Here is a 12,502-nt window from a genome sequence, read left to right on the forward strand (position 1 = left end):
AAGGAAGGAAGGAAGGAAGGAAGGAAGGAAGGAAGGAAGGAAGGAAGGAAGGAAGGAAGGAAAAAAGAAACTGTGAGAAAAATTTAGCTATGACAACACCACTGCTTTCAATAAAACCAAAGATTAGAAACATGTTGATTTTTGTCAATCAGTTAAATGGGTATACAACAAGAAAAGTAACCTCAAGAAAATATAAGCTAATAGTACATTCTGAATTTTACACCATGGCAAAAATGTTTTAAACCTATAAATTATCAATGACATATCTTTGCTATTAGTAAGAAGTTCTACATGCCCTCAGTGCAACAGACGTTTTCAGCAGTAAAACCTGACCCCCCAATAAAAAGGAATGCTGTTAAGACAATGTTGTTCTGCCTCCTGAAGGGTCATATAAAATCGAAATAAAGACTTGATCTTTCCCCTATCAATAACATGAAAATTATTCTTTCTGCTAATGCTTTAGTACTTATTATGGGAAGGTCCCACAACAATATAGTAAAAATTGGGAGGCGGGGAGGGGGTGGTGGCAGAAGTACAGTGCAGACAAGTAAATTAGGTTTGTCCACAAAAGGCAATGAAGTCATTTCAGCATAATGAAGAAGAGACATAAACAAGTACTAGCAAGCACCTTTTAAATAACACCTACAGATAGGTGGCCACTATCACCTGACAAGTAGGGAAAACAGACATACCCTCACATATACGTTATTCTATTAAAGCAGGAGCCAAATACCACAACCATTTTTTTAAAAAAATGTGACATCATTAGCAATGCCCTATGCTCAATCTCTCCTTCCAGAAGCTTAGGTTAAATCTAGTCATTCTTTCTACAACTCTGTATAATATAAAAACACATCTAATATCCAGAATTCCTCATTCCTTCTCCCTGGTTTCCCTAATGTAGCCAGCATCTGGTCACATCACCACTTACAAAAGAGGAAGTGAGAAGCTGATCTAAAGAATTTCCACTAAGCGAGTAGGCAGCATAAATGAGTGAACACAATGAGACTTTCCCATGTGATCCACTCAAGACACATAGGTTTACTATGTCTTACCTTGCTACATAATAATTTACCAAATAATTATCTTTTCTTTCCAAATGTACTATAAACACATATACAACAGTGTGATCCCAGACTCTTTTTTTTGAGACAGAGTCTTGCATCTTGTCTCCCAGGCTGGAGTGCAATGGCATGATCTTGGCTCACTGCAACTTCCGCCTGCAGGGTTCAAGCGATTCTCCTGCCTCAGCCTCCCGAGTAGCTGGGATTACAGGTGCCCGCCACCACGCCCAGCTAATTTTTGTATTTTTACTAGAGACAGGGTTTTGCCATGTTGGCCAGGCTGGTCTCGAACTCCTGACCTCGTGATCCACCTGCCTCAGCCTCCCAAAGTACTGGGATTACAGGCGTGAGCCACCGCGCCTGGCCAACCAAACAGACTCTTAAGTCTTTCAGAAGAGAACAGGGTTAACACAACCATAATTTGATACTCTCTTATAGTCCCAGCGAAAAGCAGCTTTCATTTTTAGGCATGACAAAAGCTAGGAAGCTTTCTAAGGAAAATGAGACTAGAAGGGAGAATGTCACCCAGACTAGGGTTAGATCAGTATCTGGGATCAGCTGCCACTAACAAAAGGCTAGCAAATACACTTCTTGGAAAAAGAGGGATTTTTAAAATTACATATCTTTCTAAAAGTTTTCAAGTTCAGTATTATCAAGTCAAGGGAGATGAAAAGCTGGTAGAAGCAGTTGCTCCTAGAATCACTACTAGTCTCAGGATGGGAAATCCCAGTTTTTCTCCCCTAGTTATGCAAGACTAATTTAGACGAAGAGCTGCACTCTTTCTTTAGTTTGCCAAGTATCAGATTTTACATCAACATAAGAAGGGAATAAATAACTATATGCTCTCTTTATTTCCTAGATGTGCCTATGTAAATAAAATGGCAAAGGCTCTGATGTCCTAATAGTGAAAACTCATCCGAATCTCCAGGGGAAATTATAAAGGGAGGTCTTCATGTATACAGAAGTAAATTTACCACAAACATCAGTCTATAAAAAGGGGACAAAAACCAAACAGCAGTTCTGTTCCAGCAAACCTAGAAGGAGAAAGATGTATCTAAAAATAAGATTTATGGGTGACAGAGCATTGGCAGATTAAAAGAATGAATGAATGAAGAAACAAATGAACGAATGAATGGAAAAAATTAAAAACAGGTTTACGGACGCTAGTACCATACAGGGAAGAAGGAAAGAACGGTTGAAGGAGCCAATGACGCCACTATATGTATGTGTATATATATATATATGAGCATAGCTCAAGGAAACATAACAAAGTGACCAGAAAAGGAATTCTAATTTTAAAATCTACTGCACTCACTACAAACTAGGAAAATACATCCTATTTAATCAATGTTATATATTGTTTTATAAAGTGTATTAATTTTTATTCTTAAAGACAGTCACTGGGAACTCCATAAATTGTAATGTTTTTATCTGAATCCCTTCTGAACTATTTGTTATTCTGAATACATTTCTGTAACTAAAGAATTATACCTAAAGTGGGGAAAATGAGCCTTGAAATATTCCCAGTAAGAAACAAATGATTTTATTTTCAGGCTAATCAGTCAGTTATAACAGGCTAAGATGGGCAAAACCAAACATGGAATTTAAAAAACCCTGTGTGATAATAAATTGAAAGCATTCCCTTATGTAAATTTTCTTGCTACAGATATTCTTCTAAAATATATGGGCTTTAAACTGTTTTCCTAAGCATACTCATACCTATACACTCATGTATAGTTGATAATCCACAGGTGTGGACTAGATGGGATTAGGTAGGCAATCTATATTCAAGCAGACCAAAATGAAGCTAAAAGCCTGTCTGAAACATGAACTCATAACCTCTGTCTCATTACCAATGCACTCCAACTGTTAAAAGATTCAAACATAAGTTGGATTTGAAAAGAGTGGGAGGCAGTGAAATACTAACAGGGAGAAAATTTATGGAGTCTATGCAAAAGTTTCTATTAATGAAAACCAGCTGCAAGAACAACAGATGCCATTTTCAGTATTTGAGCCTGGTGGAATACTAACGGGGTTTCTTCTACTCCAAGTTTCCATTTTGGAAGCAAGGCCCTTTAAGTCATTATTCCCTCAGAGTCATAGGTACTCTACAGAATACCTTTCTAAAACAACTGTTCTAGAGTCTGAATTTTCTGTCCATTAGATGTGTACAGAGTCTCTCTGAAGAGTCGTTTAAAGCCATCCTTGCATGAGAAGTTTCCCCCAAAGGAAAATTGAGATCCCAACTCTGTTTTATCTATGTAATCCATAAGACCTGTAGCAAAGTCTAATTCGAAGTTGTTAATTTTAGACTTAACACCAATATCAGAGATACATGCCACTAACAAAACATTGTGATAAAATATTAATCACTGATTATTTTCACCATAATCTATTTGATTGCCACAAACTTAATTCTACCACTTGGTAAATAGTTTTTTCCCAACCTTTGCTTAATTAGTCTTGCTCCCACACAGCCCATAAATCAATTTTAAAATTGTTTGCATGTAACCAGCATATGATTTAATACATTCTACCATCCACCCCAAAACAAGTAACAGCAATAAAAGATATATATACACACACACATACACATACATATGGACTTTGTTTTCCTAACTTAGGACAGCCAGTTCTTCCAGTATAGAGCTTACATAATTTTGGTTTGCAGAAATTATCCCTAGGAAATTCAGGCAATGGCTTTACCCGAAATGTCGAAAATCACTTATATAACCTTTTAAGACTAGAAACTGATCAACAGCCATTTCTCATACCAATACATCTCTCTATCCTAGGATTACGTGGAAGAGAATATATTATCCCTAGAAACATGAAGGTTGAGTAAAATTTCTGTAAAACGTACCTTTGGCACCCCAGACAACTGTCAAGAAGAAAGAATATCTGTACTCAAATTATTATACTGTCAGCTCAAAACCCATTATAAAAGTGGCTTGAAAATGAAAAAGCAAAAAACAAACCTCAATCTTGTCTGTTTTGGCATCTCCCCAGTATATTTTGCCTTCATCATAATCCAAGGCTAAACCATTTGGCCATCCAAGAGAAGTGTTAACCAATACTACACGGTCAGAACCATCCAGAGCTGCTCGCTCAATTTTCGGAATCTCTCCCCAGTCAGTCCAATACATGTACCTATAGAAGTATACAGAAAATGAGCTAAAAATAGATAATAAAATGTAACTTTCAGATATTCTAAAGGTGAGATCCACCCCTCCTATTACACTGGTATCATCAGTTAATGCCATAGAAGGGAAAAAAAAGCATATGAAGAGTGTGTTTAAGACATTTATCACAGCAGTATGTAAGATTGTGGGAAATTTTCAGATCAAACAGCGTGTTCCAGAGCCAATCCTGAAAATGCCTCCCAATAACGAGATTATAGTTTTACTTCTTTTAAAAAAAAAAACACTGTGTACCCTTTTCCATGAACTTTCTCTCTTTTCCTTGATGGCTTGTCATCTCTGGCACAAAAGGCTTATCACAGCAGTATTAGTCAGATGGCAAACTGAATTCTCAAAATAACTATTTCTTGCCGCAGTGCTAAGTGATTCTTATGGCTCCTGGATGTTTAAATGGCTCTAAGGCATTGGTATATACTGAGGTGTAATTTGTCACTATGCTCGTCCTCAGAAAAAATCTCATAATAATAATAAAATTGTTGAGTATGTAAAAAGTTGTACTTCCCTAGACTACGATCCGGGTGGCATGGTAAAACAAAACAAATAAACAAACAACAACAAACTAGAAGTAAAGCTGCATAGGCTGACAAAGTTTTGGAAATCAAGTTATTCATGTATTTAGGGAAATAAAAGTAAGCTATATTCTTACTATAAAGTACTGAAAATGGAATTAAAGCTTCTAGGGGAAGGGAAAGAGTTCTGAAAACAATTTCTTTCCACATTTTTCATGGTAATGATGCAATCCGAGCAAAATCTGCAGACAACACCCAAAGTCAGCAAACATGGACTTAATTTAGAAAGAAAAAATATCTAAGACATCCAATGCAAAAAACTAGCAATTTTTAAACTTGAGATTGTATTCCAATCACCATATCCTAAAAATAGATAGTCATTAAAGAGCTGTTTACTGGAAACCAATATATATATACACATATATATATATGTGTGTCATGTTATCTTAGTCAATGTTTTTAGGAACCTGTGAAAAACAGAAACACCACACAGAATTTTCTATCAGTAGAGCTTCTTACCCAACCATGGGATCTAACACAATAGCCCGGGGCTCCTCTAAGTCCTCTGAAATCAAGATCTTCCTCATGGTCCCATTGAGCCTTGTCACTTCTATTCGATCAGTGCCAGTGTCCGTCCAATAAAGATTTCGTGCAACCCAGTCCACAGCAATACCATCAGGATGGGCAATTTGAGCAGTGACCACAAACTGACTGCCAGATCCATCTATAAATGAACGGCGTATGGCCCTCACTTCATCATCAGTCCAGTAGATGTAGCCTTCTACAGGATCGTAATCTATGGCAATGGCATGACGGATGTCTTCTAACTGCAGAACAATGTCTGTAAAATCTGGTGTATCCAAAGAAATGCGTCTCAAGTCTGTCCTTCGAGCTAAAAGCAGTAATTCTGTGGCACCTAGAACAACAAAGTGAAATGAAGAATAGTTTGAAACCCAGAGATAAAATTTACCTGCTCTAGATAAAGAATCAAGAACTGAAAAATAAATATAAAATTAATATAAAATATACATAAATTAACACAAAAGGATATAAGCTCTCTTTAGAGTGGAAATGGAAAGTAATACAGTGAAATAGGAAGAATCTACTCTGAAGTCAAGCTGTTTAATGGCTAACTCTCCAAATTAAGTTGTGATACACTCTATGGTTTCACTGGAATTAATCCAGCTAGTTAAAAGTACAATGAATAATGACTATGTAATGACTAAGAAGCTAAGTAGCTGAGTATTAAAGGAGAAGGAGATGTAGGATATAGATCTTTTGTTCAAGAAGCATTTTTTAAAAAAAGATAAAGAAATTTAGGACAAGAATCTTTGTGGTTGATAGGAATGTTCTAAAATTGGATCATGGTGATAACTGTGTAACTCTGTCAATTTACTAAAAAGTCACTGAATTGTACAATTTAAAAAATGGATGGATTTTATATGGTATATAAGTTACATCTCAGTAAAGCTGTCTTAACAAAGAGAAATACATGGCAATACCTCACAGAATTGAGGACAAAGCAAGCTATGGAGAAGCAAACAGCTGCAGTAGAGGGAAGGAACTAGATAAACATAACACAGTGGTTAAGAGTTGTGGATCCAATATAATTTGATTCAAGAAGCTACACAAACATTGGGAAAATATCTAATCCCTCTAAGCCTAGTTTCTTCATCTATACCTTGTAAGGCTGCTGTAAGGATTAAAGGAGGTAAATCTAAAACTCAGGAAGGTACTGAACATGTAAGTACTCAAGAAATATTAACTAATACTTACCAATAATATTAAAAAATAAAGATTTTCAGATTTTTATTTTACTGAATCTTAAATTAGGTTTATTTATGAACTGTTTTAAGCCCAAGCCCCAAATATTTAACCACATAACTAAGAATGAGGATACTGAGCTCAATTTTCTTCTCATTTTAAATGTTCAAGTAAACCACCAGCAAAAAATCATCTAACTATAAGAAGCTAATAAAAGACAGTAAGCAAATTGACAACTGAAAGAACAAGAAAAGATTCCCAGCTAAATAAATGAGTCCAAAACAAAATGCTGGCATATAAACTTCAAGAATCAACCTGCAATTACAAGGTAAAAAACTGAGAAGAGGAGTGAAGCCTCTCAAAATCGGCTCTTTCACTCTAGAGCTAATTGTAAATGAATCCAACTTGAAGAAAATACAGCCCAAATGCCACTGCAGGAACCAAGTAGGAATAACTTTGTACAATTCACTGCCCCGGCTAACAACCAAAAGGAGCCAGCCCAGAACTTCACAAAGAAGTCATAGAGCTGTTAATTCGAGCAAGGTGATCAAAACAGAACAGTTAACTTAAGGCTACTACATGCCAAATGCACATATGAAATTCAAAACTGGTTAAATATGTACACTTGCACTGCTGTGAGGGAGCAGATAGACCATTATTGCTAAAATAAATCCTCTGTTTTAAAGTCAGACTACATTTTTAAAGAAAAAAGCAACATTACAAAAACCTTTTGTTTTAAATTGAAACCAAATTGTTGTCTGCCATGGAAACCATTTGACAAGAGTCAGCCAGCTTCACCTTTTACTATGAGGATAATTTATCAATGCCAAGTCATAACAAACATCCTGTACACAGACTCAATTCCATCTCTCTGACTCCCTGGCCCCCTTGCCAGGGACTCTAATACACTCCAAAACACAGGCTTCTGCTTTTCAGAGTGAGATAAAGAAGCCACAGCTAAATATAACAATTTTCTTACCAGGTCTTGCTGGTTGCTAGAGAACCAGATGGTGATCCATAGGGGTGATAATGAAGAATAACATTCTCATTAAGAAGAAAAACAGAAGAACTGGTGTTCTTCCAAACTGTAAGTCCCTTAAAATGTCCTAAATCAGTATACTTTCTCCAACATGCCCTCTCTCTATAGGGAATTAAGAGTAAGGAGAAGAGGCAAAGTGTGTTTCTTAAGTATAAAAAGAAGTTGTTTTAAACAGTACGATATGGATTTTTTTTCCTAGCTCTGAAAGAATCTCTCTGTTGTTAAAGAGCAATTTAAAATGTCCTTAAATAATTTGTTATAAAATATATCTCATGATATTCTTTGTAGCTAACAGTTTAATAAACATACTTTCTTTCACAGAGGTTCTTTATTCACAAATGCTAACTGTTAACAATATATTCTTTATGAGAATACTCATTTCCATAAGTATCAACTGTGATATCAATGACTATGAGATTTGACAGAAAAGATACAACAAGTAACTTTTTTCAAAAATATGTTATTTAAAACACTAAAGTAATTTAAAAAATAGCATTCAAGTGATGCCACAGAATAAAACACGCTATTCTATAACCATGTGTGAAATTAAGTGACTGGTCTCCCAAAGCAGTATAACCTAGAGAGCTGATTATAGAGAAAACAAATCATAAAGAATTCCAATAGTTACAAAATTTTTCATTTTGGATAATATCTTCTTACCATTTTTGCAGGTTTTTCCATTCTCCAGGAGTTTGACCCCAGTGGGACAAGCACACTGATAAAAAGGCTTGACTGGAGACATCAAACACAAATGGGAACAACCCCCATTGTCAATTCCACATGGATTTGTGGCTGTCAAATATAAATCACATTGATTAATACCAATGATTACTAAGTACACAAAGGTTAACAACCATAACATGAACAACTGTGATAAGCCAAAATTATTACCAAATGTCATGCAGGTGCTTGACTATCAAACCATCTGCAAAGACAGGAATTAATCAGTGTGAATTTACTTAGTATTTTGTATTCAAAGAGGAATACACAAGAAGTAAAGCAGGAGATCCTTGCCCTAAAAGAAGTTACAATTCAGTCAGTTAAACAAAATTAACAAAAAGTAAAACTAAAAAAAAAAAAAAAAAAACCAATAAAACTAAGTGCAATTTTGCACATTATAGACAATAAGTATAGAGTCATATGGGAAGAAAACCCACTGAGGTTTAAAGAATTGAAGAGCTTTGTGGAGTATATAGCACAGGAGCCTTCAAGGATAGGACGGATAGATAAGAGGACATTTCAAGTATGGTAATGCTATCTGAATAAAACTTTGGGGGCTACAAACTGGGTAAGATAACCAGGTGAACGGTGTGACTGGAGGATAAGACTTCTATTAACTAAAAGGAACTAACGCTGAATGAGTACAAAGAATGGGAATAGATTAAAGTGAAGGACACTGAAAGCCAAGAAAAGTAATTATGTTGAAAAGTCATGCCTTGGGAAGATTAACATAGAAAGGATAAGCAGAAAAAAGGGGAAAATGAAAAGCAGAGAAAACTAATTAGCAAACTTTGGAAATTATGGAAAAGGATATGTCCAAACAATACTCATAGAAAAAAATCAACATAAGATGGAGACCAATGGAACATGAAAGATAAAAGTAACCAACATGAAAGATAACTGCAAATTCTCAAATTAGTAAAACACAAAGGACCAACAATGCCATTTAAAAATGAAAAACAGGAGGCCAGGCACGGTGGCTCATGACTGTAATCCCAGCGCTTCGGGAGGCCAAGGCGGGTGGGTCACTTAAGCCCAAGAGTTTGAGACTAGCCTGGGTCACCAACATGGTGAGACCCTACCTCTATAAAAAATACTAAAATTAGCCAGGTGTGGTGGCATATGCCTGTAGTCCCCGCTACTCGGGAGGCTGAGGTGGGAAGATCACTTGAGCCTGGAAGTTGGAGGCTGCAGGGAGCCATGATCACATAAACGCACAACAGCGTAAGACTCCATCTCAAAAAAACAAACAAAAAACAGGGAAAATTCTCTTTTCAGACCTATGAAGAATAAAAAAAATTCATACGAGTGACTGAATGTTTTCTTTTGTACAGAAGAGTAACACATACATTTAAAAACATTTTTATGGGCTCATGATCATCAGATTCCAACATAACACTTTCAATATTTGATTATCTCCCCCTAAATTGAAAGAGCCAATATAAGGCAACACATGTTGCAAAAACTCTTCATTTTTGGCTATGTAATAAAATCTGAAATACACTCAGACTGATGCCAGACATTTATTTACACAAAAGTGCCAAACCCTTAACATTCTCATATTCCTTTTAAACCTAATTCCAGTCATCTCTTAAAAGTTCTCAGCAGTCATAGCCCAAGTCATTGTAAAAGCTGACCAAAAATAGAACCAAAACTAAGGAAAACAAGGTGGGAGGGATACGCAGAAAAGTTTAAGTAGGTATTTTATTTAGCAAGCTGAGGTACTTAAATTCAAATATATTCTAGATTAACAGAGTTTTCACTTAAAAAGAAGAGGGAGGTTTTTTTTTTTGAGACATAATTTTGTTCTTGTTGCCCAGGCTGAAGTGCAATGGCACGATCTTGGCTCACTGCAACCTTCACCTCCTGGGTTCAAGTGATTCTCCAGCCTCAGTCTCCCAAGTCACTGGGATTATAAGCATGCGCCACCACACCTGGTTAATATTTTTGTTTTATTAGTAGAGATGGGGTTTCCCCATGTTCGCCAGGCTGGTCTCAAACTCCTAACCTCAAGTGATCCACCTGCCTCGGCCTCCCAGCCTGGCCCAAGAGTTTGTTTTTTAAACACACTCACATCAACACATGCAACTACATATTGAAAGAAATAATATGAACAAAAACTTAATTTGTTGTAAGCCTAGCATATAAGCTATCTCAATTTTTAAACTATCTTTCTCTTCTCCACCTCTAGAACTGCTGACCCAAAAAGTCTGAGGTGTTCTGTAGTGATAGGCTACAAATGATCTAGGCTATTGCCTAACCTGAATTATATTTTTACATTTTCCCTTTTTTTTTTGAGCAAAGTCTTGCTCTGTTGCCCAGGCTGCAGTGCAGTGGCACAATCTCAGCTCACTGCAATCTCCACCTCCCAAGTTGAAGTGACTCTCCTGCCTCAGCCTCCCAAGTGGCTGGGACTACAGGTGCACACCACCACACCCCATTAATTTTTGTATTTTTTAGTAGAGACAGGGTTTTGCCATGTTGGCCAGGCTGGTCTCAAACTCCTGACCTCATATGATCTGCCTGCTTTGGTCTCCCAAAGTGCTGGGATTTTAACTCTTTTTTTTTTTTGAGACCGAGTCTTGCTCTGTCTCCCAAGCTGGAGTGCAATGGTGCAATCTCAGCTCACTGCAAACTTGGCCTCCCGAGTTCAAGTGATTCTCTTGCCTCAGCCTCCCAAGTAGGATTTTAACTCATTTTTATTCCCGCCAATTATCTTTGGATATGCCCTCCCTCCTCCTGATTCTCATTAAAGCTAGACATTAGAGTGCTACAAAGCTGTTCCAACTTGCAATTTAAAAATCAAGGATCACTTACCATTTGGCTGCCTCTTTTGGCTGAAGGCATGTATATCCATGGGAGAGAAGATGTTAGAATGGATTTCACGCAGACCCTCACCAGTATACTTGTTGCAAGCCAAAATGGAGTGTGTGCTCCAGTCAGTCCAGTACAATATGTCCTCAAATAACGTCAAGGCAAAAGGATGCGGAAGCGAACCTTTAACCACTGCCTGCCTATTAATACAAAGAAAAATTTTAACTTATTTCTAAATTTTCTTCTTCTACCATAACTTCACCTCTCCCATTAAAATGATCTTAGTTCACATTAACACATACAAATCTTGAGAATACATACCATTAGGTCAAATACACCTATAAAAAATAATTTACATAATGAATTCATATATATTTTTAAGGTATCCAAAAGCCCCAAACAAGCACTTCGGAATAGTCCCTAACTTGGCAGCAGGCCTCAAGTTCAGTACAAGATACCTGGCAGAGAGACAGCACTGCTTTTTCATTGTTTGCACTGCTGTCAAATCCTCCTCTTCAGCTACCATCTCTGGACTCACAGCTTCCATCCTTTCACGTAATTCATGTCATCAGACAGAGAAAGGTAAGTAATGAGAAAAATCACAGGGGTTACAGTTGGCACTGAAGTAGATCTATATCAGCAATAGGTTTTTTCCTTCTTGATGTGAAAGAACAAAGAACCTGAGCCTGTTTTGTCCATCACTTCTTATGGTTTTGACAACTTAGAATGAAACATAAACATGAGGCCAAAATGGCATGCAGGTAGCACTCTCCCTGCAAAGCCCAGTCTAGCTCCAGCAAATAATCATCTTAGCTGGCTTTTCACTCTATTCAGGAGCCAAAAAGAAGTTCTGTCACTGGTAGAATATATTCATGAGACAAAGCAGACCCAAAATGTTCACGAGCAATACATACTGTTTAAAAGGAAAAGCAGACAGCCTGGTTAGCACTTAAGGCACAGAACTTTGTAGAGTATAAGAGTTATAGAACAAGCAAATGCTCTGGAATAATGAACAAATCATGTTTTGAGTCAAAATAATATTCAAAAAAATACATGTTTTGATATTTTCATAAATTCATGTTTCCCAATTTCCCAATAGCCCACCCAGGAGGCAGAGATGGGTAGAGAGGGAGGAAGGGAAAGAAAAATGAAGGGAAAAGGGAGGGGAAAACATAAGCTACTGAAGAGAAATTAGAAGTATCATATATCTTAAGAAAGATGATTCAGGCCTGGCACGGTGGCTCACGCCTGTAATCCCAGCACTTTGAGAGGCCAAGGCGGGTGGATCACGAGGTCAGGAGATCCAGACCATCCTAGCTAACGAGATGAAACCCATCTCTATTAAAAAAAAAAAATACAGCCGGGCGCGGTGGCTCAAGCCTGTAATCCCAG

General features: G+C 36.9%; 1 protein-coding gene across 2 annotated transcripts in view; it reads right to left on the reverse strand.

The window, feature by feature from the left end:
• The window catches only part of LRP6 (low density lipoprotein receptor-related protein 6), a 149,702-nt gene that overhangs the window by 55,115 nt on the left and 82,085 nt on the right, over nt 1–12,502 (reverse strand). For both annotated transcript variants that reach the window (XM_011953772.1, XM_011953779.1), the window contains exons 4-7: nt 11,114–11,310; nt 8,237–8,368; nt 5,293–5,689; nt 4,043–4,214 (exon numbers count right to left, since the gene is read on the reverse strand). In XM_011953772.1, coding sequence (XP_011809162.1) covers nt 4,043–4,214; nt 5,293–5,689; nt 8,237–8,368; nt 11,114–11,310 — 898 coding nt within the window. The remainder of the gene's footprint in view (nt 1–4,042; nt 4,215–5,292; nt 5,690–8,236; nt 8,369–11,113; nt 11,311–12,502) is intronic.

Source organism: Colobus angolensis, unplaced genomic scaffold (genome assembly GCF_000951035.1).
Source record: "Colobus angolensis palliatus isolate OR3802 unplaced genomic scaffold, Cang.pa_1.0 Scaffold11, whole genome shotgun sequence".
In the NCBI taxonomy this organism is placed as follows: Eukaryota; Metazoa; Chordata; class Mammalia; order Primates; family Cercopithecidae; genus Colobus; species Colobus angolensis.